Source organism: Ceratina calcarata, unplaced genomic scaffold (assembly GCF_001652005.2).
Source record: "Ceratina calcarata isolate Rehan_Ccalc_2016 unplaced genomic scaffold, ASM165200v1 scaffold255.2, whole genome shotgun sequence".
Lineage (NCBI taxonomy): Eukaryota > Metazoa > Arthropoda > Insecta > Hymenoptera > Apidae > Ceratina > Ceratina calcarata.
In genome coordinates, this window is record NW_017147567.1 from 1,006,595 (window position 1) to 1,033,523 (window position 26,929).

General features: G+C 41.5%; 7 protein-coding genes across 22 annotated transcripts in view; 3 read left to right on the forward strand and 4 right to left on the reverse strand.

Annotated features, from left to right (window-relative positions):
• LOC108623193 (cytosolic carboxypeptidase 6) overlaps positions 1-1,067 on the forward strand; it is a 7,120-nt gene extending 6,053 nt beyond the window's left edge. For both annotated transcript variants that reach the window (XM_018021517.2, XM_026812077.1), the window contains one exon: positions 216-1,067. In XM_018021517.2, the coding sequence (XP_017877006.1) occupies positions 216-519 (304 nt within the window). In that variant the 3' untranslated portion in view covers positions 520-1,067. The remainder of the gene's footprint in view (positions 1-215) is intronic.
• Positions 1-2,784, reverse strand: part of LOC108623195 (ELAV-like protein 2) — a 30,824-nt gene extending 28,040 nt beyond the window's left edge. The window contains exon 1 of the mRNA XM_026812086.1: positions 1,076-2,784. The gene's annotated coding sequence lies outside the window, so the exon portion shown is untranslated. The remainder of the gene's footprint in view (positions 1-1,075) is intronic.
• A 196-nt stretch (positions 2,785-2,980) lies between these two features.
• On the reverse strand, positions 2,981-5,541 carry Ubi-p63E (Polyubiquitin-63E). The gene is made up of 2 exons (XM_018021605.2): positions 5,428-5,541; positions 2,981-4,883 (listed from the first exon to the last, which is right to left on the reverse strand). The coding sequence occupies exon 2, from the start codon at positions 4,875-4,877 to the stop codon at positions 3,264-3,266; it is 1,614 nt and encodes a 537-aa protein (XP_017877094.1). The 5' UTR covers positions 4,878-4,883; positions 5,428-5,541; the 3' UTR covers positions 2,981-3,263.
• A 518-nt stretch (positions 5,542-6,059) lies between these two features.
• Zn72D (Zinc-finger protein 72D) lies at positions 6,060-15,151 on the reverse strand. 4 transcript variants are annotated; one of them, XM_018021534.2, is made up of 11 exons: positions 14,888-15,151; positions 14,093-14,256; positions 13,675-14,016; positions 12,756-13,214; positions 11,956-12,672; positions 11,508-11,874; positions 11,259-11,446; positions 10,108-10,256; positions 8,757-8,852; positions 8,554-8,674; positions 6,060-8,302 (listed from the first exon to the last, which is right to left on the reverse strand). In XM_018021534.2, the coding sequence occupies exons 1-11, from the start codon at positions 15,058-15,060 to the stop codon at positions 8,019-8,021; spliced, it is 3,060 nt and encodes a 1,019-aa protein (XP_017877023.1). In that variant the 5' UTR covers positions 15,061-15,151; the 3' UTR covers positions 6,060-8,018. The 4 variants fall into 4 exon arrangements, with proteins under 4 accessions (XP_017877023.1, XP_017877022.1, XP_017877024.1 ...); XM_018021533.2 differs by having other exon boundaries at positions 12,756-13,325; XM_018021535.2 differs by lacking the exon at positions 14,888-15,151 and adding an exon at positions 14,540-14,715 and having other exon boundaries at positions 12,756-13,325.
• Positions 15,152-15,628: 477 nt separating this feature from the next.
• On the forward strand, positions 15,629-17,453 carry betaggt-I (geranylgeranyl transferase type-1 subunit beta). Of its 2 annotated transcripts, XM_026812093.1 has the most exons (4): positions 15,629-15,845; positions 15,926-16,335; positions 16,514-16,874; positions 16,932-17,453. In XM_026812093.1, exons 1-4 carry the CDS (start codon positions 15,827-15,829, stop codon positions 17,042-17,044), a joined length of 903 nt encoding a protein of 300 aa, XP_026667894.1. In that variant the 5' UTR covers positions 15,629-15,826; the 3' UTR covers positions 17,045-17,453. The 2 variants fall into 2 exon arrangements, with proteins under 2 accessions (XP_026667894.1, XP_026667893.1); XM_026812092.1 differs by having other exon boundaries at positions 15,630-16,335.
• A 155-nt stretch (positions 17,454-17,608) lies between these two features.
• sigmar (Tumor necrosis factor alpha-induced protein 8-like protein sigmar) lies at positions 17,609-22,154 on the forward strand. 6 transcript variants are annotated; one of them, XM_018021554.2, is made up of 5 exons: positions 19,122-20,092; positions 20,445-20,523; positions 20,747-20,775; positions 20,910-21,184; positions 21,269-22,154. In XM_018021554.2, exons 1-5 carry the CDS (start codon positions 19,966-19,968, stop codon positions 21,620-21,622), a joined length of 864 nt encoding a protein of 287 aa, XP_017877043.2. In that variant the 5' UTR covers positions 19,122-19,965; the 3' UTR covers positions 21,623-22,154. The 6 variants fall into 6 exon arrangements, with proteins under 6 accessions (XP_017877044.1, XP_017877041.1, XP_017877043.2 ...); XM_018021555.2 differs by lacking the exons at positions 19,122-20,092; positions 20,747-20,775 and adding an exon at positions 17,609-17,917; XM_018021552.2 differs by lacking the exons at positions 19,122-20,092; positions 20,747-20,775 and adding an exon at positions 18,222-18,386.
• DCAF12 (DDB1 and CUL4 associated factor 12-like protein) lies at positions 21,884-26,894 on the reverse strand. Of its 6 annotated transcripts, XM_026812083.1 has the most exons (9): positions 26,572-26,841; positions 26,171-26,445; positions 25,998-26,108; positions 25,478-25,933; positions 25,178-25,408; positions 24,815-25,099; positions 24,559-24,724; positions 24,297-24,488; positions 21,884-23,890 (listed from the first exon to the last, which is right to left on the reverse strand). In XM_026812083.1, the coding sequence occupies exons 3-8, from the start codon at positions 26,081-26,083 to the stop codon at positions 24,333-24,335; spliced, it is 1,380 nt and encodes a 459-aa protein (XP_026667884.1). In that variant the 5' UTR covers positions 26,084-26,108; positions 26,171-26,445; positions 26,572-26,841; the 3' UTR covers positions 21,884-23,890; positions 24,297-24,332. The 6 variants fall into 6 exon arrangements, with proteins under 6 accessions (XP_026667884.1, XP_017877033.1, XP_017877034.1 ...); XM_018021544.2 differs by having other exon boundaries at positions 21,884-24,488; positions 26,805-26,894; XM_018021545.2 differs by having other exon boundaries at positions 21,884-24,488; positions 26,171-26,334; positions 26,805-26,891.
• Between the last annotated feature and the right edge of the window lie 35 nt (positions 26,895-26,929).

The following is a 26,929-nucleotide window of genomic DNA, read 5'->3' on the forward strand; positions in this document are numbered from 1 at the left end:
GAAGTACCCCTTGGAAAAATCTCGGAAAAATCGAAAATTTTTTTTTGTTGTTTATTATTAGCAATGTTCTTCAGATGTCTCATTTCTTTTAAAAAAATGCCTTTCTAAAGTGCATAATCTTTTGGGATTGACTGTATAGCCAATACATCCTTAAACGATTTTGAGAGAGGGAAGAAGGACCGAAAGATCGATGTGAACACACGTTTGATCGGCAGGTATTTCGAGGAGGACGCGGAGGTGACCACGAACGGCGGTTACCGATCGATGAGCGGTACGCGGATGAGCCAGCTTAAAACCGGAACTGGAAGTGGAACGGGCGTTGGCGGGTGCAGGAACCGGAGCTACAGGTTCCGGAGCCCCGGGGCACCGCTCGACAGGGTGCAACCTCTCTCCAGACATCCCACCGAGCCGCGGCTCACTATTATCGATTTCAATCAGCTGACAAGGGGCAGTTTGGAACTGGCTACGAGCAGGAACAGGGCAAAGGTCGCTCGGAAATTCGACAAGACGAACAGATAACGATCTCTTCGTCCTGAATCATTAAAAATTATCAAAACCCTCGTTCATCCGTTAGCGATTGCAGATGCATCGAGCGGTAACGAAACGAATGCGAGTCAGTGGTTCGAGCGCGACGTATAAAATTGTAAAGGGTTGCTTCTTTGTTCCCGCGCTACTTCTTTTTATATGCTTCCACTGCCCCGTCGATTGGTTCCTTCTACATAACGCAAGACCCTCTTCGTTCGATTTAACTGTATATTGTACGTGTACAAGTACGATGACAAATGAATATACGTAACATACAACGTGCATTATCTTTTCTAGCATCACGTATGGCGTAGTGAGACCCTTGAACGAGATTTAATTTGTTTCCACCTACGAGGTGTTCTTGGTATCGCGAATTAGACAGAATGCCAAAGCAAAGAATCGTTGATGTTCTAAAATAGCGAAATCGAATCTCGACTAAGGCGATCTCGTTTAAGAGTGACTACTACGGGCAGCCTTGAGAAAGGTGGTTCGTGTAAAGAGGTAAAACAATTGATATACGTAAATATAATTGCAAGATGTATTCACGTACCTGAATGGGAGGAAGTACGTTTCCTAAATAGTGAAGCAACTCGCGGGCTTATCGGACGAAGAGGCAGGTACTAGACGGGCCGACACGACGACGGCACACCTGGGATACGGAACTTAATCTAGCCGATCGCGGCTGTGTCCATGCATCGAGCATACGACAAACGGGACATCCGGTGCACCGATTTATCGAGCGTGCCACTCGTCGATCACAGCGAACGGGCAATTCTATCTTCTAGTTTTATCTGAACAAAAATATATTCGAAGGACGTCGCGCGTCGTAACACGGGGCCGCGGTCACGCACGCCTCTGTACGCGTGTGTACATGTAAATGTGCGTGTATATGCGTGAGAAGAATCAACGTGATCGCGTAAACGGCTCGTGAACGCGTCGCGACGGCCGACTTTTGTTCATATATTATTATTGTATCGTGATTCGGTGTGTGATAGTATATGCGTGTGGCGTGTAACCAACAACGTGTCAATCAATTGGAACTGAAGAATGAACTAAAACGGAAAGAAATGAAACTATAGCGAAAGAAGGGAGCAGACAAGCGGCCAGTAGCTCTTCTACTCCTGGACTCGAGACGAAACTGGCCCGTGGGCCGTTCGGCTCGACACCGCCTCGGCTTCTCCTCCCTCTACACCCTCTCTCTCTCCACGGCCGGCCTACACCCCGACGACCTACCCTCTGCAACCCCTCGAGCTCACCGACGATTCCCACCCTCTCTACACTCCTCGCCCGCCGCGACCGACGGAACCCCGGTACTTCGGGGGATGCGAGATAGTACCAGGGCGGTGGTCGTTGAACCAAGTATATAGACGAGCTGTCTGCGTCGTACCGGTTGCGCACCGAATATCCCTCTATCTCTCTTATCTTCTCCCAATTCCCTTTCGCATCCCCTACTCACGATATATGTTCCCTCTTCTCTCTCCATTAGTCCTCCACCCTTCTTTCTCCTTTATTCACATCCCCTATGATCACCTATTAGTACCAACGTAAAAAGATTGAAATTAAAATTGTACCGTTTGATATCAGCTACACAGAATGGATGCATTTTTCTTCTAACTCCATTGATATGCCAGTTCTTAAGGAATAAAAAGATATCGTGCACTCGACAAGTGCTGCCGCTTGGTCCATTATCCGTGGTGAAAGATCGAATTAAAAGTTCGAACATCGGTCTTCCTCCGATTCTATACAATTTCCTTCGACCTCCAATCATTTAGGGTAATTAAAAAACAAAGAACCATGTGCAAATGAAATTTTGACAATTTTAATAGGCTAGACTTAGATTAGTAGGCCATAAGCGCAGTTCTCTGCTTCGCACATTCAAATTACGTAGTCGTGCAGATGGTTGCGCTCATGGCTACGCGCAAATTCGAAGTGCACAACACAGCGATTACCTAATACGAGTCACCTACGGGATAGAATTTCTTTTCAGTGTATCCGTATACAAATAATTTATCCAATTAGGAACAAAGTATTGGCGTTGGCAAAAGATATTTGTAACGATAGTAGATTTTCTTCAAATGCTTTTGGCTGAATTCAATAATTTAAGAATTAAGAAGTTTAATTATTAATGGTACTTGTTGCAATCTGTTTTAATGAGAACAAGTGATATTTCAAGTATGCATCTTGAAGATGCTTCAAAAAATGTTTGATTGCATGAAATTTCATACGAATTAAATAATTGTATAATCATAAAACTCATTGAACAGTACTACGATCGTAAGTTCTTTGAATGTAGACTTATTGTTAAAATACTAAGAAATAAGTACGGGATCGGGGAATACTTCCTCTCACATTTATTGTTAAAAATTATTAATCATAAATCAGTTTATTTATTGAAGTATATCACTAATCTAATTATCACATGTAATCAGCAACTATTAAGTAATAAAACAATTAGCTCGATTTCGTACAATTTTTGTTTTATTTAAGTAATGACCATTGAATGGAATCATTAGCCGTCTCGAAATCGAAGAACAACAAGAATAGATTCTTTTTTTTAAATTTGTAATCGGAAAGAGTACGGGCCGTTTTCTAATAGTTATCCGGCAAAGATTAGTCGCTGCTGACCTGGGAATGCCTTCCTTATCTTAGATTTATGCTTTCATGTTTTCAATCGTCAACCTCGAGAGTGATGGTTTCCTGTCTGACAGTGAAACCGAAATTCTTCATTCCACTGTATCTCAATTTATGCACGAAGTACCTCCTCGGAGACGGAGAACGAGATGAAGGGTCGACTCCTTCTGGATGTTATAATCAGAAAGTGTGCGTCCATCTTCTAACTGCTTTCCAGCGAAGATCAATCTTTGCTGGTCCGGTGGAATTCCTTCTTTGTCTTGAATTTTAGCTTTCACATTTTCGATGGTATCGGACGCCTCGACTTCCAATGTGATAGTCTTCCCAGTCAGAGTCTTAACAAAAATCTGCATTCCGCCTCTCAGTCGTAGAACCAGATGAAGGGTCGACTCTTTCTGGATGTTATAATCGGAAAGCGTTCTTCCATCTTCGAGTTGTTTTCCAGCGAAGATCAATCGTTGTTGGTCCGGAGGAATTCCTTCTTTGTCCTGAATTTTGGCCTTGACATTCTCGATCGTGTCGGAAGCCTCAACCTCGAGGGTTATCGTTTTGCCTGTCAACGTCTTTACAAAAATCTGCATTCCGCCTCTCAGTCGTAGAACCAGATGAAGAGTGGATTCCTTCTGTATATTGTAATCAGAGAGTGTGCGCCCATCTTCGAGTTGTTTTCCAGCGAAGATCAGTCGTTGTTGGTCCGGAGGTATTCCCTCTTTGTCCTGAATCTTGGCCTTGACATTCTCGATCGTATCGGAAGCCTCAACCTCGAGGGTTATCGTCTTGCCTGTCAATGTCTTGACAAAAATCTGCATTCCACCTCTCAATCGTAGAACCAGATGAAGAGTGGATTCCTTCTGTATATTGTAATCAGAGAGTGTGCGTCCATCCTCCAGCTGCTTTCCGGCAAAGATTAATCGTTGTTGATCCGGAGGTATTCCCTCTTTGTCCTGAATTTTGGCCTTGACATTCTCAATCGTATCAGAAGCCTCGACTTCCAATGTGATAGTCTTCCCAGTCAACGTTTTCACAAAAATCTGCATTCCACCTCGAAGGCGGAGTACAAGATGCAGAGTGGATTCTTTTTGTATATTGTAATCAGAGAGTGTGCGTCCATCTTCGAGTTGTTTTCCAGCGAAGATCAGTCGTTGTTGGTCCGGAGGAATTCCTTCTTTGTCTTGAATCTTGGCCTTGACGTTTTCAATCGTATCGGAAGCCTCAACCTCGAGGGTTATCGTCTTGCCTGTCAACGTCTTGACAAAAATCTGCATTCCGCCTCTCAATCGTAGAACCAGATGAAGAGTGGATTCCTTCTGTATATTGTAATCAGAGAGTGTGCGTCCATCTTCGAGTTGTTTTCCAGCGAAGATCAATCGTTGTTGGTCCGGAGGAATTCCTTCTTTGTCCTGAATTTTGGCCTTGACGTTCTCAATCGTATCGGAAGCCTCAACCTCGAGGGTTATCGTCTTTCCAGTCAAAGTCTTGACAAAAATCTGCATTCCGCCTCTCAGTCGTAGAACCAGATGAAGAGTGGATTCCTTCTGTATATTGTAATCAGAGAGTGTGCGTCCATCTTCGAGTTGTTTTCCAGCGAAGATCAATCGTTGTTGGTCCGGAGGAATTCCTTCTTTGTCCTGAATTTTGGCCTTGACGTTCTCAATCGTATCGGAAGCCTCAACCTCGAGGGTTATCGTCTTGCCTGTTAACGTCTTGACGAAGATCTGCATGATTCTCTATGAAAAAATAGATTGGAAATGTCATTTAATGAAATGTAAGATAATTATGTTTTTCCAATAAATGTCGTCTAATCTATGCACACAATGGCTGCTACTGACTCATCAAGTTTCCCTTACCCTGGATAAGCACTAATAAAATAAATAGACAAAATCTGCTTAATATATGATCATGCGATTTCTTAAAATACCTACACGGTTGTTAATAGTCGCGATCAATCTTTGATGCGTACGTGTAACGTTTCGGCGTCGGTGAATCAATAACCGCCATTTTACGTTCGTTCACTACGTAGCGAACACGTAGTACATTATTTCTAAAATTTCTAACTTTCAATACATTAACTTCGAATCAGTATGAATTACTTTATTTAGATTTAGATATGGAAAAATATTCTTCGAATCTGTTTAAAGAACAGAATTTCAACTAAACCGTTATGTCCACGCCCATTAAAAGATAACCATATAAAGTAGTGAACGATTCTTCCTGCGATATTTTGGCTTGCTTATCAATTAATAGTAATAGTAAGCAGATGAATATTCTTACCTTCTTCGGAAGTAGTTAATGACGCAGCAAAAATTTTCAGTAGAACGTACGAGGATCTTGTCTTCTTACTTTGAAGACACTCACTTGACTGCAATCTGGCGTAAAACTACACGGAGATCACAGGTAGCGTCTTTTATCCCATCGATAGCCATACCGAACATGCGCAGACATCCCTGACGTAGCTAAACGCGATTGGTTAACGGGACGAAGAATATTCTTTGTTCTAGAAAGTCTTCTGACGACTGCTTATAAAATTTATTTATAATTATATTAGGTTCTAAATAATGGGAAAGAGGATCCGAGAATTTCATTTAACTGCGGTTTCCTTTGAACTGTCTGACTGTCACATTTTGATGGCAACACGCCACTTACGAGATGGCGCAGAAACTATGGCAGAAGTTATTTAAAACAAAGGAAAGAATGACTCATCGTTTTTCTGAAAATCACTAATCATCACAGAAAATATGCTCTTTCCAGCATGTTCGTTTTACAAATATAAGCTACCAGAGATAAATTTTCTCTCTGATGCTATTGCAAATAAATTAGTGTTTTAAATGAAAGCATGGAAAGATTACCGTAGGATAGATGAAAATTTTGTTTATATGATCGTTTTACATTAAATAATGACAATCTGTAAAACAAGCATTTACTTACGGTTACTATTTACAATATTGATTCAATACTCCATTATTAACAAAGAATCAGCTTCGATCCATTACAAAATCGCGTGGTTTACAACAAATCGTTAGCTTTGTTGGTATAAAAAACAGAAAGAAAATGAAAACTCGCAGACTTTGTAAGTTCTAAGAACAATACATAAATTCATTGTTCGAACGTGGAAATGGAGTCCATCTCGTGGAACAAATCGGATATTGTTCTTAAAAAGTTATAATTAGAATGGCACAGCGGACCTTCGACATCTACGTTAGGGGACTATGTAATTGCATATTCTTAATACTGCAAAAAAATGAATTATTCGTCGAGGCTCCACACGCATATCTTGTTCAGTTTGCGAATTTTCTTTTTAAAATATTTGCAGACGTTACAACGTCATGTTACATTAATATTTGGTCCAAAATACAATAAATTAACGATACACGTTGCTGCAGTTGAAATATTTACAGATGTAGTTTAATACTGTAAAAATAGGAAACAGAAATGGCTTAACACTCGATTTATGTCCGCTACTCGAAGTAATAAGAACAATAGCATATTTATTGGTAATGAAATTGTAAAAAAAGGAGATTTATTGAAAAGACTAGCTGTGCTAAACGAAGTTAATGCTACGTAAAATCATTATTCCACGAGTTCTTAATTCGTTTTTCATATTGACTCCTCTCTATTGCGTTTTATTAAAGAATTAATACAATATCAGTCTCAGTGCCATCCAGAAAAATAAGTTAACTTCGTTGGCATGTCAAGTGTCCTGCTCTTGTAAAAAAATTAACAATCGTAATCGTACAATCGGAGTGCTATTGTGTGTGTGGCCTTCGTCTTACTAAACGATGATTCATCTCGTGATAAAAGCACTTTTGCAATATTATAGTAATGCAGAGGAATATGGTAGTGAAAGAAACCTTATGATTGTGTCTCATACATGTTCAATTTATTTAAAGAGAATTTGCATTGTGTACAACAGAAGTTCCATACACTGTGTCAAAAAAGAAAACTAACTAAAATTACGAACATCTTCAAAAATAATATTAGACTCCCTGTTATATATATTTAGTTCAAAATAGGAAATTGGAAAGAAAGAAAAATGTTGACACGTGCACGTAAAACCCTCATTGGACATCAAAGCGTCTATAATTGATTCTGTTTTTATTGGAAACCCTCTGCGTGAGCTTGTGACACGCGGGATGCGGGTGTTTAAAAGTTGCTGTTGCTGTTGCTGTTACGTGCAGAAGAACCTGCACTCTCTTTATGACTACACACACAACATACACACGAATTCCTCGATACAAACTAGCCTACTTTCTTAACTTCAAAAACTTATAAATGTTCAGTTTCCTTTTACCATCGTTTCTATTAAACTCCTTCATCGTACACATCGCGACTTCCAAATACGTTCTAAGTAAATAATTCGAAACTAATTAACGCGGACGTCATTTCCTTCGACAAAATCCTAGTGCTGGGAACTAATCGTACCAATTGCCTGTTTGGGAAAGATCTCAAGCATCTGAAAAAGCCTGCAATAACTCATTCGCTTCGATCATGTTTCTTCATTACCAATAGATCGATTAATTAAATATTGCAATTTCTTATTCCGAAATTCGAGAACGTACTTAATGTTTAAGTAAAGAATTAAAGATGTACACGTCATTAAAATCGAACTTAATGCTAGTCGAAAGCCACGTCGATCTCATTTACGTCCGACAACCATCAAGGTATTATGACATCATTAACTCATTTTTTGTAACACCCAACTGGCCCGCTAATCAGACAATTATGATACAACGGCCCATTAGTCTCGATTTATCTTTCCATCATAAAAACACCCGGATTCAACAAGCAATTGACACGAACGAAATTTTGTTTCTTACCGCTATATAAGTTATGAGAAAATCGATAAAGCGAATATTTTGGTAGATCTACTTGGAATCTGTCTCCATTTTGATCTCCTCCGTTTTTTTATCTTTCTTCGAAGCCTCGCTATCGGTTCCCTCGCCGTTGCTGTTATCGCGTCTCCGTTTCCTGGCGTATCGGCCCTTGTACTTCGGTGGCGGAAGTTGTTCCATGCCTAGAACTTTATGGATCTGGCGGAACGCGACTAATCGCAGAGCGTGCTGGGCCGATGCAGTTATATCTTCCCTCTGCTGAGCCGTCATGTTCCCTATTGCATCTACTGGCTCCTTCTCGCATGGATCGGATAATCCTTTAAATAAATAATTAAGTTGAACCTATCGATCCATACGTAAACATTCCAGGCAGATAAATCACATGTATACATATACATCAGATTGCCAATCATCCATGCGCTATTACAAAATTCCACTGAGACGTCAAAAATCGAAATACTCAATTTTATAATCTACGGTAGACTTCGTAATATGCTCAGTCTCGTCATCGGATCATCATTTGTTTAAGAACGTGATTACTTCTAATTAACGAGGTTTCTACTCTTACCTGGACTCCCTGGAAGCAATATTCCTCCCGCAACGCATTCCAACAGTCTTCTTAAAGCCTCGCCGGGGCTGAGAGGTCCTCCAGCGGTGCTAATGACCTTCTCGGTAAGTAGTTCCAATGCCTAAAAGGAATCGAATGTCTCCTTCAGTTCTATGTCGTTTAAAATACAAACAGATGCTCACGTCATTTCTTTCGATACTAACCCATGGGTTCAACGGTCCCCAGGTGGGTACACGGTTACAAAGATCGCGCATTATGCGAATAACCATTACGCAGCTCTGCAGGGAAGTAGCTCTAGCCTGTTAAATATGATCAGTATTTCAGTAAATACAATTTAATGCACACGTAAAAGTCTCTGTGTCTTCTGGAGACGATGCGACGCCCTAAACTACTACCTTCAAATTTTGCTTTGTGTGGGCTTTAGCTATCCTTCCAGCCTCGTGCCTATAGCTCCTAAGTGTTATTTTAGCCCATATCAAAATTATCGGGTGTTTATGAAACATGTTCCTGGACAATTAACTCCTAACATAACATTTAAAAAAAAAGGTACAACGCGCCACGAAAACCGTACCGCTCGTCAAACTGGCAAATTGTGTGAACTAACGAGGCTCAACTGATAATTGGAAAAACACCCGATATACTTATGACACCACTGCGTGCTTGTGCTTGTCTGTCTTTTAATATTCAAATGCTTTGGTTCATGTTGCGCGTCTTGCAGAGAATCATCAAATGAATGAGTACACATATCTTACAAAAGAGATTCGAGAAACATTGGAAACTTCTAAGACAGACCTAGAACAGACTCAGTCCAGGCTACAATTGCATTAACATTAATCCAGAATAATGAATAAGCTCATAAGCATTGTAAAACAATCGAGTGCGTTACAAACAAAACAAACAAAACTACATAGTTTTAAGAGAGTATTCTGATCTTTACACAGTTTCTGCAAGTAGTCTCCTATTATTCTGGATGTTGACGGTTCGAAGCGAAGCAAATGTAAATGTGTTCAATGTGCATCGACAGTCGGAATGCTACAATTTACACTTACATAGTGCTTAAACTCCTTGTCTAAAGATATTTGATTTCACGCCCGATGTTCCCTTCTTTCTAATCATGTCACCACTCATACGGTTTCTATTTCTTTGTCAAACTACCGAAACATCAACCACTGTACAATCCACTTATAACAACTATATGTAATACATAGATAAAACAAACGATTCTCGCAAAAAGAACGTGAACGTTGCACGTGAGACCTGTCAAAGTGGATTGGCGGAGCTAAGTCGAAGCTTGGTAACATCAAACGTGACCAAATAAACGTTTCAGACAAAATCATATCGGCGAGAGGATAGATGGTAATAAAAATAAAATTGTTTCGTCACAAGGCTGGAAGTTCTAAGACTGCTCTTTTTTTCGGACAGAGAGAGAGAGGACAACTTGCCACGCGTTTCCACCGGTATTACCACGAAAAAATAATAGAAAACAGTCGTTAGCGCCGATAAAACGGCGGCGACAATTCGTTATCTTGAACTGAGGAGTTGATTGATTCAAACCTGAAACCACTTGGCATGCCTGAGTGCAGCTAAAGCCTCCAAACACTTAGCCTTGGGAAGTACATCTGGTGGATCTGGTTTGGTCACAGCGGGCGCCGCGGGCGTTGCTTGCGGTTGAGCAGCTCCCTGTTGCTGCTGTCCAGCATTATCTGAGATTCCAACAAAGAAAGCACAACACGCTTAGACAACACTTAGAGTGTTTGATCATGCCCAATTTGGGTTTTTTTCCCTCTATACAATTACACTTGGAACTCAGTTACGTTATACTTGAGAGCACAGCCTAAAGCGTTCTCATTTAAACAAAAAACAAACCTAATCGAATGGAGTACACGACAATGGCGCGTCGCTCCTCTTCGCTAACGTCCTTTATTTCGTATTAAAAATATATGTATATTAAAAGAACGACCGACGTTTCTCGGCGTGTCGACGGTGTTACTTCGAGAACGAACGCGTTTAAGTAGCACCGTCGGAAGAATCGTCGGTTAAGGACAAGGAGTCGACCGCGCATTGTACGTTCTGTGCACAGCATTCGACGATAGAGGGTTCTCTTTTAAATTATTAATGCATGATCAAAAAGTCCATAGTTTTAAGATTGCCTCAGCGTTGTTTCCTCATACCAAAAGCGTGTCCACGCTTGTACTAGCATATATATTTGATTTTCCTCGATGGAGACTCCAGCTTATCATGGAAAACAACTTATCAGACGCTACGAACGAACTTAAAACGAGAAACTAGCTGTATCTAAAGCCGTATCAAGTTTACGCTCTCTCTTTTCCGTTAAAAAAATGGCCGGGAATTATTTGTGTCTCTGTATTACGCTCTTACATTCCTTTCTCTGTCGGCACTTAACAATACTCAGTCGTGGACACACTAAATTGCGGCTGTATCGGTAAGAAAAAAAGGTGGAATCTTTTATGTTAGAGCGTATATACACTGGCAACCGTCGAAGTCCATGGCTGTCCCTGCATCGGTCCTGGTGCTTAAAAAATTCGACAAACAAGCTTTCGGGCCATGAAAAGAACAAGCAAGATAAACCACGCTTAAACGACGGATTAGTACGAAATTAAGAAATGTTTATCTGAAAGATTTCTGCAATTATTATCGGTTATCCTTTTCTTGGCCGCCAGGAAAATGTAAAACGATCAAATCACCTGCAGCGGCGACTGGTTTTGGCGTCTCGCGCATCAACGGGCTGGTGAGGGTCACGCTAACGGTCACGCTGCCTCCCGAAACGGTGAGCGCCGCCGATTCCGGATGCTTTCCAACGTTGTACGCGTCATCCGGAGCGACAGTTTTCAACTGTGCAGGCAGGATCTCGGCGACTTTGTTCAATAAAGTTCTGGAAAATAAATAAATATACATGAGTCTCGGGACTGATCAACGTCTCTTCTTCAACTCACCGTGTCGGCTTTTCCGCGCATAGAACCACTAGACAAACGTGGTTATCGCCAGAAAGCAAAAGTCCTTTCGCTAAGTTACCGACGCGCATTACGCCTCTCAATATCCTAGAATCTTCCTTCTCCTTTTGGAACGAGAACAAATTACCGTCGCTACCGTCTTCTTTCTGCGGCGGCGTCGTCGTCGTCGTCGTAGTCGTGGTTGCCGCCGTCGTCGTCGTCGCTGTCGTAGGTGTAGTCTTCTTCTTATCAGGATCTTCCTTAATCTTAATATCTGCATTTGGCAGTTGCGGTTGTTGCGACTGCTGCTGCGGCGTGGCTGCAGCTGGGGTCGTAGTGGCATTCGTAATAGGCGGCGTTACTTTCTTGCCTGAAAATATGAAATACTAGGAGAAGCTGAAATCGGAATGTGTCGCAAAGGGTAGATGGGACACAGCAGAAAAACAATTACCGGCCTCGGCTAACGTGTCAGAAACAAATTTCAACGCCTTCTCGGTGTGCGAAACTATTTTCTGAACTGCCAGCAGTTCCTGTTCCTTAGGATAAATGGTTGTGTGATGGGCTAGCACGTGTTTGTCATCCGAGGAATCAGGCCTTCTTTGAGGTCCGGGAAACATCATCATAGGCGGTGGGCCTGGGAAAGGCCGTGGAATCGGCGGCGCCCCAGGTCCACGTCCGTAACGCCGATACCATTCGTAATATTCACACTCCTCCTCGTACCGCCGTCTCTCCTCCCAATACATCATCTCTTCGTCCATCATCGGGCCCATCGGGCCCAACTGATTAATCTCCTCTCTACGGCGCAAGTATTCGTCCCGCATTTGTTGCCTACGCAACTTCTCCTCCAACATTTTCCTCTGCTTCAGGCTCGGTTTCATATCGACGACCAAATCCGGATTGACCTTCTTCTTGTAGGCGAATCTATGCCTCCGTCCTTTCATATGCATGTCTTTGGCATTAGGGTCATTAAATCTACACTCGCAAAGCTTACAATTAAAGCTTATTATCTTCCCGTCTTCCGACTTGTTCTCCTCGATATATTCTTGACCGACCGGTTGAATATCTTTCTCGTCAACGGACGCTTCCTCCACTGTTTCCTCCGTCGTAGAAGTGTCCTCTTGCTTGATTTCTGTCGCTTGATTCTGATTCACGGTTCCCAAGTTCCCAGCTGCAATGATACACGCAGTATTCGAATTATCAGGCTCTTAAGGTCAATTGCAACTGAATCTATTTAAATTTGATGATACTCACAAGCGACGAAATTGATCTTCGGAGTGGCCGTAACTATAGGCTTTTTAACTCCTCCGGCCGATTTAGCCGCCGCCGCCGGTTTCGGGTTAAGAACGGTCGGATCTGCGCTCGGTATCGGTTTCCCGAGTTTGGTATGCAGCTTAACGACCTTCTGATGCTTAGCGCCCCTGATGTGGGCAGCATAGGCGTCGTTTCCGGTACAGGTGACATCGCACAACTCGCAACGTAGACTGTTTCCTGCTCCGCGGGCTGGCGGCTGCTGTGGCACCTTGAGAGATGCCTCCTTCTTCTTGTGCTTCTGTCCCTCGAGGTGCTCACGGTACGTTTGGGGCCCCGCACAGCTGATCTTACAGACATCGCAATAGTGTAGTTGCTGAGGCTTGGGAGGTTGTTTCGGCCGCATTGCCTTCATCCCTCCCCCTCCAGTTCCGAATCCTTTCCGCCCGTAGCCCTGCCAACCTCCAGTCTTCTGGTTAGTCGAATTGCTGTTTGCACTCTGTTGGGCTACATACATAGTCGCAGCGCTATATAGCGCTGCGTCGTAGCCGGAATACGTTGTACTCGCCGTTTCTAAGGGAAATGAAATTGAAACCTCAAACTTTGGAGGAGTCAATCCTTCGTATTCATTGAACCGTTCTACTAACTTTTACTTATTAATACTTTATTCCTCTGACGAGGTGATCAAATTCTGAATCGACTAAGTAAAAGATAAATTCTGCTGAACTTTTAAACTGGCCAAGAGTTTAAAATATCAGCAGAATTCCAGGTATATCATTCATATGCGTAACTTCGAATACCAAGAGGATCAATTTCATGTTATTAGTGTGCCTACGTCACGGTTAGCAGGACATTTACAGAGGATTTTTCTTTTTTGGCGAAAAATATTACATAGATAAAATACGATCTACTGAAAACTTACTATTTGTCGCTGTTGATGGTGTAGCAGCAGGCGTGGCAGGCGCAGTGTACCCTGAGGAATAGGTTGCACTTTGGGTAGGATTCGACTGCTGATAAGCTGTGCTGGATGCCTGATACGTTTTAGCTTGTCCCGTGGTAGTGGCCTGCCTCGCGGTACCCGTGTAAGCACTGGTCGTACTGTATGCGGGCTTGGCAGCTTGGTAATGTGTCTCAGTGGTGGTATAAGTCGCCGCAGCCGCAGCAGGTTGTTGATAGTAAGTTTTGGTAGCGTCGTACGTAGCTGCTGGAGCAGCCCGTCCGTAACCGTAATCGTAAGTCTGAGCCACGGTACCAGGATTCGCAGCTATAAGAATCGTAAAGAGTTCGATCTCGGGAAATTGACCAGAGATGATGAAACGAAGAATCGGATAAAAGCTCACCGGCGTACGTGGTCCCGGTAGCGGCAGCAGCAGCAGCTGCTTGATACGTTTCGTAACCTGTGGCCGCGGCGGCGGCGGGTCGCTGAGTGTATGTGGCAGCAGTCGCCGCCGGAGTTACTGCGTATCCCGCTTGGCCAGTCTGATAAGCGGCTGCGCTGGTAGCTCTGTTCGAAAGAATAGACGGACTCTCTTACACGTAAGAAGTATAACGATAAAGAGGCGAACGGGCAAAACGAAAAAGACCTCTATCGGATCCGTGCCCGGGAGAGACGCTCGATGGACGCTTTACTCTCAGGCAAGAAATGGCGGCCAAGCCGGCTGGGCCCTCGCGTGCACCGATATTTAACGGAACAGTTATTACTCCCGCCAACGTATGTAACCGCCGCGATTTTTCGATAAACTTAACACTAGCTACTTAATAATTATTGTATGCAATCGATTTCGTACCCATATTGCGTTCCGCCGTGAGTAAACCCAAAATAATTGTTCTGAGCCATCCTTCCTCGCAGAGAATCCCGGAAAGAAGGACAATGGAGGAAGTTGTAGGGCGTGCCACAGACTCGATAGAATGGCGGCGCTGCCGCGGCTCCCTATTGGTTATTCTGTTGGAGCCGGGCGCAACGATCGCAAGAATGCCGCGCCCTCAGTGGCCGCTTCCACGAGAACCCTGCGTCGTCCTCCGACAAACTACCTCCGCGCAAATCAACAAGCTACCGTACTAGCCAGAGGAAACTACCGCGAGAAAGTATTCACGAAACCGGACAGATCTATACGGTTAATTGAGACTTAACTTACTGCGTGTTCGCCGTTATCTCCGCTTTCCGGTGGTAGTATGTAGTTCGCGTGATTTTCGCGGCTGCTGCGTATTGCGGCGTTGCGGCGAACGTCCGGTGTGCGCAAGGGACACAGTTTGCCGGTGTGGGTGACGCGTGCGCAATGATGGCCACATCGTGGGCTTTTTGACCCATGCGCACTACACGTTATCAGTAGCACAAGCAGCATTGGTAGCATTGTAGGACCCGACCGCAAAAACAGCCTTATACAAAATTTATCTGCTCTTTCATTTATTTCGTCCCATGTTGCTAAAAATATAATTTAACACGTCTGTTATATACTGACAATTACCGTTTTGAACAATTATTACTTTATTACGATTGTTTTATGAAATATCATGACGGCACTTACAATTCACATGTCCCAGGCGAATAAGCAAATTCAGACATGCGCACCGCGAAGATGGCATGCGTTAGCGCGAATATTCGTATACGAAAAGCAAGTTCTATAGATAAGTGATGCCGCTAACCGGGCGTAAAAAATGGCCAACTTAACTGTTTCCCCTTCACGAACGGAGATTCGTTTACAAAAACTGTTTATACCGTTTATTTATACACCGTCCTTCAGGTTCATTCTTCAGGTCCATGTGGAAACCAATGATAACCCCACTACTCCTGAAATCTTTATCGTTCCGATGGAAGCGCTCCCGAACAGCGGACCCATGCACCATTGTTGCCGTGACACGGTGGCTTAAGTCTCAAGTATATATAGTCTAAGGATAAGAATGGAACGGAATATTTTTGCGCTCGCACAACAAATTCGATAATAGTACCACCAGTATCACTCACTATCCTCAACTATCCTTCGATACACCGGCGAATACTTGAAGTAGATATATATTTTTGATTAATCACGCTAAGGCCCTGCACGAAATGCCGCCGCAATTAGTAAGGAAGAAGCATGCTAAATATTTCCAGAGGTTATTGCTACAGATTATGCCCTCTGAATTGACCGAGTTCGATTACTCTCGACTCACCATAGCGTTTTTTGCTATATCAGGGCTAGACATATTGAACTGCTTAAACGATCTTAGCGAAGACACAAAATTAAGGGCGATAGATTGGGTGTACATGCTTCAGGTAACCGGAGCCGGGCCCCGCTCCGGTTTTCTACCCTCGCCAACGATACCAAAGGATGCCTCGAAATATCAATGTGGTCACTTGGCAATGACATACATTGGATTAGTTACACTTTTAATTCTCGGAGATGACTTGAGCCGCGTCGACAGAAAGTCAATTATCGAAGGAATGAGGTCTTGTCAAAATCTCGATGGATCCTTTACAGCTGCTGTAATAGGATGTGAGAGCGACATGAGATTCCTTTACTGTGCTTGTTGCGTGTCCATGATTCTAAACGATTGGTCGGGCATCAACAAAACTAAAGCGATTGACTATATTTTAAAGAGCATTGTAAGCATATCTCTCTTTTATCGTACAATTATTTCTATCATTAATTTATGCTTTGCTACGTGGCCTCTTATCTATTTCGATGCACGCATTGGGCTTCGACCCAATAAATCAATAAATAAATAAGTAAAGTTAGCTTTGTCTATTTAATTTTATCATAGCATCTCAACAATGATTATAGTCGTATGATGGAGCAATGGGCCAAGGACCTGGTCTTGAATCGCACGGAGGATCCACATTTTGTGCCGTAGCTAGTCTGTTTCTTATGAACGAACTGCACAATGTATTGTCGCATGATCAATTAAGTAGACTCAGAAGATGGTGTCTTATGAGGCAAGACAGTGGATTTCATGGGCGACCCGGGAAGCCGTCTGACACTTGTTACAGTTTTTGGATAGGCGCTACATTGCGAATGCTCGAAGTTAACGGACTGTCGGATCCGGACAAGAACAGGGCATTCCTCCTTGCGAATCAAGACATCGTCACGGGAGGATTTGCAAAATTTGCCGACTGCCCACCGGATCCCGTTCACACCTACCTCGGTTCGTACAATATTCTTTTCTCAAAACGGCAGTAATAACCTGTATGATATCTTCCAGGTTTGTGCGGCTTGAGTCTCTTGGAAGAGCCTGGCTTAAGCATAATGAACGCCGCTCTCAATATTTCCGACCGAGCATACAAACACTTATTAAAAATCCAAGAAGTGTGGTAACGCAGTCGATGATTCTATATAAGTATTCGTAACAATTGAATATCATATCAGAACGCACAGAATAAAGAGGAGGAAGTAACATTTCCGCAGTTCCCCCATAAATACTATTTGTACAGTCCTCACAATCGCCCCTGTGTCAAGCTACTATAAAGTGTCAATTAACTGGAGGATTATGATTCTGAGATGCGTTATCAATTATTTAATTTGTGATATTCGTTAACCGTAGTTAATGCAAACCATAATTTAAATGCATCATGAAATTTCCTTATATTTATAAAATTTTAATAAAACCGAAAGAAATCTATGCAAGTGTTCTTGTGATCGTTGCATGAGCCGTTCAACGCAACTGCCTCGATGTATAATGTATATATAATAAAAGTATAAGGAGCTATAAGATGTAAAAATCCTACTTAATTGTAAATCAATTCTGCTAATCTTGAATCAACAAGTCGCGCCTGATTTCGTTGCACGATCGTGGGATTGGGAAAACGCATGAATGACACTGCGAGGAGCGCCACACATGCGCCCCACCTCGCGATGATTCCATGGTAACCGGGGTGGATTCGCGGAACACAACAGTACAACAACGTACAACTGAGAGAACAGACGTTCGCTCGAGAAGACAGCGAACCGCTGGAGAATAGCGTGTTTCTACCTTTTCCGGTGTGCAGTTTCTCTTTTTTTTTCTTTCTTCATGCGCTCGTTCGCGCGTCGTGCTGTTATGTGCATTTGAGAAATATCGATAGAATTTCATCGAACAAAGTGGAACGCGGAGGAAACAATAGAACAATATATCTGCGTAATTCTTCTCGGAAAAGGGAAACTTCATTGCCGAGTATCCGGGTCGCGTTCGTGGCCCACACAACAGCAGAGGTTAGTGCGCGCCTAAAATTTAAATTAATTCGTTGCTGACGAACCGATTTCGCCGCCACCGCCACCGCCGAAAACGAGATCACTTAACGACCTATTCATTCTTTAATACCGGAAGAGTACTGTATTTTTATAAGAGCAAAACAAGTTTAACAGTATTACTTACTAGATTTCTATTTGCACACTTACCTATTTTCAAACATAACTTGTTAAAACTATATACACTTACAAGACGATCGCGGCAAACTACGATATTAACAGAATCAAACTGAAATGGTAGACGAAATATCGTATAATCGAGCAGAGAGGAAAGTGGGTAACTACTGAGTTTCGTAAAACGAACGGATTAATTGCGTCACTTAGTTAGTCACGGCCGAGCGGATGTGTGTAAGTTAATTCGGTACAAGCGCGTCCATCGGTGACGAATAACAGGGAATAAGAGATAGAGCAACGCTGCAGGGATATAGGAGAGGTATATTTAGAAATTAACGGCCAAAGCTTTTCAGGTATCGTGAATTAATCGATTATCGGTAGTGTGAAATTTTCCACGGTGCATGATTCTCATCCGCGCGGTCGCGCATAAACGAACACAAACAAAAAAGGCGAACATTCTTTTCGGCTGATGTAGAGCCTTAACAAGTAGGCGCTCAACGAGCGGGCTTGTTACGGGATACATGTTTCTAATTATCTATCAGTAGCACGCTCTTTCACCGCTTATTCCCATGTAGACGAATACGACCCATGTGTTCAAAACATTTTTCAAGCGTCGAAGGAGTTGTAGTCTTCAATCGACTCGAAACGCGTTCCATGAAGAGCTTAGTTCGAGTTTAGGAAATAAGAAAAAGTTACGGAGAACCATATCCGCGGCTTGATCGATGACATCTGTTGAGTTTTCCGCTAAAATTTCGCTTATCAAAATAGACATGGGCGGCGGGGCTCGTTTCATCCATCGTGAACTTGAAGTCGAGTGACTTAAGGATGTATTGGCTATACAGTCAATCTCAAAAGTTTATGTACCTTAGAAAAAAGCATTTCCCATAATTAAAAATAGTGCACTTTTCTTCTAATTTCGATATTTAAAGAGTTACATATGATTATATGGCATTTTATTGATGTTGACAAAATCCGACCATCCCAGCGTCGAAATGGCGNCAAAAAACCCATGAATTGATTTAAAATTTTGCAGGTAGCTTTTTAATAGTAATAGGAATCTATAATAACAAATTCAACATGCTAGCATTGTTTAAGTACATAGTCTACACATCCTTAAACAATCGATACAAAACACCTAGTCAATCGATAAATCGCGATCGAACTCAGCGCAAACAAATAAATATAGCAGAAATGCTATATACAAAAATCTTTTAAATTCCGGATACTTCTTTTACGCAATGAATGCAAAAGCTGCCTTTTGGACTTTCCTCAAATTGTATTCTGTCTGCAAATTACATCTTAGGTGCATAAATCGATAATTTCGCACGTTTCGTACAGGGTTTGGATCGAATTTTGAAAGGAGAGTTTGTCACATGAGGTGCAAAAAAAGTCCGTCGAATATTTAAAGGAGGAACGCGTGACCTTTGTGGACAGGGCACGATTCGTCTCGTAACTTTGTCCGTAGGAGCACGTGCTCGCACACGATACATGCTTACTCGCGTACACGTACAGTGCGTGCACGTATAGCTGAACACATCGATCGGAAGAGGCAGGTGGTGGGTATATTCTCAGACAAGATGCTCGGTTTAACAAGGCGGCCAGTTGCACAGCTGTTCCTTATGACAGCTGCATCTTCCGAAATGAAAAGAAAGAACGTTGAGGAAATCGAGGGGAGACGATGGAGCGGAGGGGTCGAGCCCCTCGATCCGAAATCGTTTACGATGCCGAGTACCCATTTGCTGTTTGAACTGTTTCACTAAGGAAAATAATTGATTTAACGTCTACATTGTTACAAAAACCACAGTCCATTTCATTTGCTTGTATGTAACGCCGAGAGGCAAACGAGAATGAGAGTCTCTGGCTTGCCTTGACGCTCCTTACAAATCGATCCAACTTTCATGAAGCTATATAATATATTATACACGCATCTATGTATATACGATTACCATTATACAACAAACCGCAACGCGCATTACGTTTCGTTACCAGTGTTTGACCTCATCAAGGCGCAAATTACGCGAACGAGTATATATCCTTCAGCCACTATTTTTTGTTCCCTCTTACAATTAGCCGTCTTCGTAATTGTAATTCAGATTGTTCCCTGGGGAAATAGAAATTGCATTAAAAAGCAATTGAGTATCCCACGCCAGTATTAAAAGTCCGTCTTCTTTCTTTATATTTCGATCTCGCGGTGGGTGGCCGATGACACGCGCGGTATGGAATGTGAATTTTGAAAGCAGAGCTCATCGAACAGCATAAACATCTTTTCGCGGTGACAGGCTGTTTATAAAACGAAGCACGAAGTAGAACAGAAAATATTTAGACTAGCCCGTTAAGCAAGGCGTGATGAAAGAAAAATCGAATGGTTCTTTTTTAGGTGGCGTGGGGAACGGCAGTAATGGAATTGCAGAGCTGGCTGCTCTATCATCTTGTAGCCGTAACCGACTGCAATCAAGGTATCTACACAAATGTTAACTGTATAATGCTCTGATTTGTTGCGCGAATCGCATACAGCAAATATCGCGCGTCACTGTTCAACGCTCAATTTGAATATCATTTTTACATTATGTATTTTGTTTTATGCTAAACACCCTTGGTTATTTTAGTTGTTTTTGTCTGAGTTTCATCCGTGGTCACAAAACGCTTGTTTATTTCAATCACAATCCCGTTATCGCCTAGAGGAAAGAGCAATCTACAAATGTTCGATGGTAAGTACCGACGATTGTCTTGTCATTCTTATGATTAAAATTCCTATTAACTGATAATGTATCTGATTTTTCTAACTAATCATGATCAATAAATAACGTGAATCAGCGATTGTAATTTATTTTCTTATTGCCAGTGATGCAGTCGGCGACTACATTGAACGGCGGATCTTATCCCGGTGCGGGAGGCACCGGAAGTCGGGCCCGCGATTTAGGTCTCCGCGCCCAAAAAAAACTCCTCGGCCGAGTCGTATCTACAGGAGCCGGAAGGTCGCTGTTGATAGACGATGCCACCACATCTTTACTCGACAATCTTTACAAACTCATGGAAAGAGTAGCGAAGACCAACCCGGGTTTAGACAAGAAGCAGCCGGAAAAAGTTCTGAAGAACGTCGTCAAATTATCGATCAAGGTACTTAGTCCCTCTCGACAGTCATTGGCCCAGATTTGTTTTTTAATGGGTTGAGTAGCTCTATTTAAACGTTTTACGTTTCAGGTGGGTCTACTTCAGCGTAATCAGCAATTGAACTCCGCCGACGACGCGAAACTGGTTGAAATAAGGAGTGCGCTTAGAGCGGTGGCAATGTCCGTCGTCTCGTTTTACGAGTTGGAGTTCAGTTTCGACAGGGGTTATCTGGTGAAGTCGTTGGAACGATGCAGGACCGCGATACAGGCGCTGATAAAGCCGCACCTCACGGATAAATCGCAAGACCGGTGCGATCAGGTGTTCGATTTCTTAACGCATACGGATTTCCTGGACTCCGTATTCAGGCAGGACTCGGAGCATAGACCCGTCCTCGGGATGTTAGTCAGTGATATAAACAAGGCCTTGGATGCTGGACATCTTTGATTCTATTTGAAACTTCGTCTCGTTTCGATTTCGGGACGAATATATTTGCTGTAGTTAAGGGGACAGGCTTTTCCCAATTATTTTTCTTTGGAAAAGATGCCTGCGCAAGAAGAAGGTTGCTGTCGGAGGTACAGCGTTTATCACGAGAGTCGATGGAATTCACACAGTAGTGCTCACTAATTTATATGCAATAATCGTGAAATACTCTATTTTATTTCCGGAGGAGCAGCTGCGATTCAAAGGCGACACGCTCTCCTGATGTATTGTTACGATCAGCGTATATTTATTTATGCCACTCACGAGTTAGGATATACCAAAAAGAAACGATGAGCTTATTTATACCCCGACTTAGGGCTTCTAGAGTAACGATGGGTAGAAACAACTCTGTTAATCCCGAAAAAACCGCGTGAATAGATAATCTTCCACTTCTCAAAGACCTACACACACACACATATATACACACACACACTCCGACGAGTGTATAAAAACGGGTCGCCCTTTATTTGCACGCGTATTGTGCGCCTCGGTACATCTCCAACGGACAAACGTAACATATCTGATAATGGCTAAACGGAATTTAAAACGTTTTGCATACATAACACGTATACTACGAAATTTAACATGTTTTGTATAAATTATACACGATTTACATTTGTGAAGATCATAAATTAAAATATCTTGTATCGATATACCAGTAATAAATTTGTTTATATCGAAACGCGTCTCTCTTCTCTTGGTAGTTTCATATTTTTCGAATCAAAAGAGACTCGACAGGCGCTGTTTAATCATTTGGTATATTTTATTTACATAAATTACTTGACTTCACGCACACATATGCACACACATAAAATTACAATATCGCCAGTGCTGTTTTGTAGTAGCACTGATTTTAAGAAATATTTACCGTTTTAAAGCATTAAATAAGACTACGGGTGTTACCTCCTCGTTTCAGCAAAATATACGCTTGAAAAATTGCACTATTTTTTTACTAACAAAACGGGGACGATTTTTAATCAGTCTACAGGAGCTTAAAACTTGTCCCCATATTCTTAACGACAACTAAACTTTGGAACAACGTTTTCCTAAATAAAAATGATGATCAAATCGAACGAGATACAAGCTTGTAAAAGGAAATGTAAAGAGAAGCCAAAGAACTGTTAAAGAATACAAGGACAACTATTTTTAAGTCACTCTAATGCACGACCATTTTCTCGCAAAACATTTGCGTAAGCATAATACATGAAGAAGTGTATTCCGAGATCGTATGTACCTGTACAAAAATTTGTTTGTAACTTATACGTATAGTTTAAGTATAAAAATTATTTATTTTTACTTTACTATTGCATTATTTCAATTTACACGATACTCAGATTCGTTTCGCTTAAGTAGATATGAAAATTAGGACGTCTCGATCGAATGGACAATAGCTGCACGTTGAAATTGAACTGTAAACGAAATTCAAAAGGCCCATCCGTTTAAAGAAGAGATGCAGCGGGCCGTTCCCGGAAGATCGAACAAATTATCGCGGATATTCAAGAAGGAAACTATTAATAGTTTAATAATATTCTTTTTTTATAATATTTTTAATAGTACATGTTATAATCGTGGTAAAATGTATCCGATGTATTCGTTCATTATGCAGGATTGCATGCAATTCAATTTAATTACGAATCTGTAAATATAACACACATTTCACCGTTTTTTTGTTAATTACTAATGCGACGAGCGTCGCGATTATATGCCAACAATTTATAGCCTGTACAATGAGCATACACAGAATACATTTTGTTATCATATATCCACTACGACATACTAATCGTTCAGTTACTTGTCGTTTACAACAACTCTTCCTCCCATTAAAATGGTTTTCTATCCTAAGTTACTGAAAATCCACTTGCATCATTTAATTGTATAAAATGAACATAATCGTACATTTATATGTAAAGTTGTATAACATACGAATTCGACGAACTGAATTTTTGATTTAACGTCTCTACTATGTAATACAGAGAAATATTACGAACATTTAAATAAATATCGATCTTTTTAAATAACTTCTCGTAATGTTCATTGTATATTATTCTCCTAAGGCCAGTATTGAGATTTCAACTTGATAAATTGCATCTGAGAAACTTAATGTCCATTGCTCTGCTATTCTTCCATTGAAAAGTAGATCTCTCTCTCAACAGAGAACTTTACGATCAATGATTCTCAAATTGTATGCAAGACAGTTTCGTTTAATCGCTCGAATATCCACGTATAGTAGTGCTAGTGGAAAATTTCGCACGACGGTTAAAAAATCATAACGATATTACGCTGGTGATTAACCAAAGTGTCTTCGATTGTAATATTATTCCATGATTTTTAAAACTCTGACGTTCTGATATAATTGCTTAGTAAGTCACTTTCATACTCAAAATGTATCGTTGAAACGCTCAAAGGATTTACTTGAACTTTATCACTTATTCCATCGGGCAGTCGAGATGTATACACCTCTAATTGATTGAGAAATGTTCTAGTTTTTAATTAATTTAAACTAGAAACATCTTCCAAATGTCTGGTTGCGCAATGTGAAGAAATGAGATCGCAGCGTGACAAACGAATGATTCTAATATCCGGTGTACACATCTCTTTCGATAAAACTTGATTAAATGTACAACTTATAGTTACTTACATAAAAAGTCGATGCGGTTCTCAGCTAAAATTAACTTTATTGCCATAATCCTGCGTAGTTACCATAAAGATTCACAGGGAGAGGTCCACCAGCAGTGAATAATCGAGTTCCGGAACCGTCGTAACAATGAGTATATATAGCAGGCGTGTACTTTACGTTTTGGAAACCGTCAATGTACTCTTCATCGGGAAACTGAAATCACAATCGCAATAACAATCAAGCATCAAAGTAGTAAAAACGGAAGGCGAAGATTGAGACGTACCACGTATCCCTTCGACGCTTTCAGTACAACGGTTCTATTCGAATTAATTGAAGATTCAAGATACTTTTGTGCTTTGACGTCATAAAAAAACATCATGCCCAAGCCAGTACCGATTGTTAGAACGGAGCCTTGAAAACTAACCGATCGGATCCCGCAACCGCTGTACCTACACAGAAAATAATGTGAGCCAGTTAGTCTTTTTAACATAATAAATTTCATAATTGTCTCATAAATGTTCAAGCGGGATGTTACAAACCGTGAGGGTATTCTTTTTATTGGCTGAACAGTTCTCGCGTCCAACAGCAGAGTATAAGACCGGCATCCTACGGCGTAAACGCCATCATCTTGTACAGCGAGGCAAACGTTTTCTTGGCAAACCGGCAATTTTCTAGATATCTTCTGTCGGAAAGTCTCTGCAGACCAGATGTGTATAAAATTGTTGAGAGTGATGGCTGCGATCTCTTTGTACGTTCTATTAAACACAAGAGCTCGCACTTTCTGCGCGGATCTGCACTCCTTCACGCATACAGGTTGAATCAATCTAAGGGAGAGAAAGATAATATGTAAAATCGAATTGATCCGATAAAAATATTATGATCTGTAGTTATCATTGTGCAACCTGTGTGTCGGGACGTCCGCTTTATCAGGTGCCTCGGCGAGGTCGTTGTCTATACGCCATAGCGCCATTTTGGTATCTCTAGAACCGGAAACTAAAAATTCATCGTCTAGCCAACACATATCGAAGATCCAGTCTCTGTGACCGCCTTCTCCTACGCAGACTGGATCCAGTGTTGGTAGCCTGTATATTGCTATTTCGTTACTATTTCTAGCTCCCGTTGACAAAAGTGTCCTGTGTAACATACGTGTCATTAGAAACGGTAACAAAACGAGCATACAGAGTCCAAGAATGTTTTTATACCTTGAAGGATTAATTTGAACAGAATGTATACCACATTGCTGCTCAGGAACAGCACCGCCTCCCGAATTAATTTGCCTCCCATGCAGAGACGGAATTTGGTCTAATTTCTGTGTCGCTACGTCATAAACCATCAATTTGTTGCATTTCGTACCAAACACTACTTGCCTATCGCTTAACCATTGAGAACAAAATACTTTATTCATATTATTTAAGCTAACCGAATATTCTTTAAATAGATCGTGAGTCAATATATGTCGGAATCCATATTCTTGATTAATCTTTCTCACTTCCTTCGTGTTCGTTTCTCGCGCGCGTACGTAATCCACGAAGTTAAATGAAGTTCTCAAGAACTGTTTTCCTTCGCTCACAGTTTCTGCTTCGTCGTCACTCGATTCGTAACATATAAAGTCATCTGGCTTGTCTGTTTTTCGGTTTCTTTCTAATCTTAATGCTAATCTGTAATGTACAACAATTAATTTTTTATGTGCTATTACCATATCCCATTCTAATATCACTTTACCTCCTGGCACGGCGTTCCTCTAAACGAGTTCCACTGGCACAGGGAGGATGTCTGCCATATATGGTCATTCTTTGTGTTTCAGCCATCGTGTTCAGACTCGATGATTGACTACTGGTAAATTGAAATTAGAATCATTGAGCGTCGGTATGAAATTTGTTTAATATTGCAATTACCCTTGTGTATGTACGTATTATGTAGCCTCGGTGTTTAACAGGTGAACTAATTTATTTTATTGTTGCTGTTCCTTTCATGATAAGTAATGTCAAACGAAATGACTTTCGATGAAGTACTGTTCATTCACAAATGATCATGGCAATCCCTGATCGAATCCTTTCGGCTGCGGTTGAAGAACGAAATTATCCAAAGTAAATGTCGAACGCTCTTAAAGGAAATTTCGATCTCCTCTAGCATGTAATGAAATAACAAGAAACTGGCAGCAGTTCTAGGACTGGAATAAAATCAGCCTTTAAATACCTTCATGTTTCTTTTCGTAGCAGTAACAGAGTTCCGGTTTAAAAGAATGTCGATACACTTTTGTTCAAAATTCTTTAATTATTTATAAAGTACAACGAACCTTAATAGGACGGAGATTACTAAATCTATCGCGCTGCTTAGATAAAACTTTTCGGTCGAAATCCGTTTTTAATCAGACGTCGAGCTTCATAGTCAGAGGACTTACGCGCGGATCCCGATACTAATATGTACATCAAGGATTCGCGTTCGCGTCGAAATTATACAAAGGAACGGGAATAAAAATCAGAAAATTCATGACAAGCGACGAGATCTTCGAAGCACTAAGCAACTAACCATCGCCATATTGAAACGAGCAGGAAAACCATCGGAATTTTAACAGAGCGCACTGAAATCTTCCATACATATCGTTCGCAATTCTCCTATAGCGGTTTCTACGAAATCCCACGATTTTCGCGATT

Excerpts from the sequence above, each read along its gene's own strand:
- Ubi-p63E (XM_018021605.2), bottom strand. The coding sequence starts at position 4,877 with ATGCAGATCTTCGTCAAGACGTTAACAGGCAAGACGATAACCCTCGAG.
- Zn72D (XM_018021533.2), bottom strand. The coding sequence starts at position 15,060 with ATGGGTCAAAAAGCCCACGATGTGGCCATCATTGCGCACGCGTCACCC. Across the intron at positions 10,257-11,258 it reads AAAACCAGTCGCCGCTGCAG|ATAATGCTGGACAGCAGCAA; the intron begins GTGATTTGATCG and ends TTGGAATCTCAG. Across the intron at positions 8,303-8,553 it reads ATTGCTTCCAGGGAGTCCAG|GATTATCCGATCCATGCGAG; the intron begins GTAAGAGTAGAA and ends ATTTATTTAAAG.
- betaggt-I (XM_026812092.1), top strand. The coding sequence starts at position 15,799 with ATGCCGCCGCAATTAGTAAGGAAGAAGCATGCTAAATATTTCCAGAGG. Across the intron at positions 16,336-16,513 it reads ACTATATTTTAAAGAGCATT|TCGTATGATGGAGCAATGGG; the intron begins GTAAGCATATCT and ends CAATGATTATAG. Across the intron at positions 16,875-16,931 it reads TCCCGTTCACACCTACCTCG|GTTTGTGCGGCTTGAGTCTC; the intron begins GTTCGTACAATA and ends GATATCTTCCAG.
- sigmar (XM_018021554.2), top strand. The coding sequence starts at position 19,966 with ATGAAGCTATATAATATATTATACACGCATCTATGTATATACGATTAC. Across the intron at positions 20,093-20,444 it reads GGCGCAAATTACGCGAACGA|GTGGCGTGGGGAACGGCAGT; the intron begins GTATATATCCTT and ends GTTCTTTTTTAG. Across the intron at positions 20,524-20,746 it reads CGTAACCGACTGCAATCAAG|AGGAAAGAGCAATCTACAAA; the intron begins GTATCTACACAA and ends GTTATCGCCTAG.
- DCAF12 (XM_018021544.2), bottom strand. The coding sequence starts at position 26,083 with ATGGCTGAAACACAAAGAATGACCATATATGGCAGACATCCTCCCTGT. Across the intron at positions 25,409-25,477 it reads GTTCAAATTAATCCTTCAAG|GACACTTTTGTCAACGGGAG; the intron begins GTATAAAAACAT and ends TATGTTACACAG. Across the intron at positions 25,100-25,177 it reads GCGGACGTCCCGACACACAG|ATTGATTCAACCTGTATGCG; the intron begins GTTGCACAATGA and ends TCTCTCCCTTAG.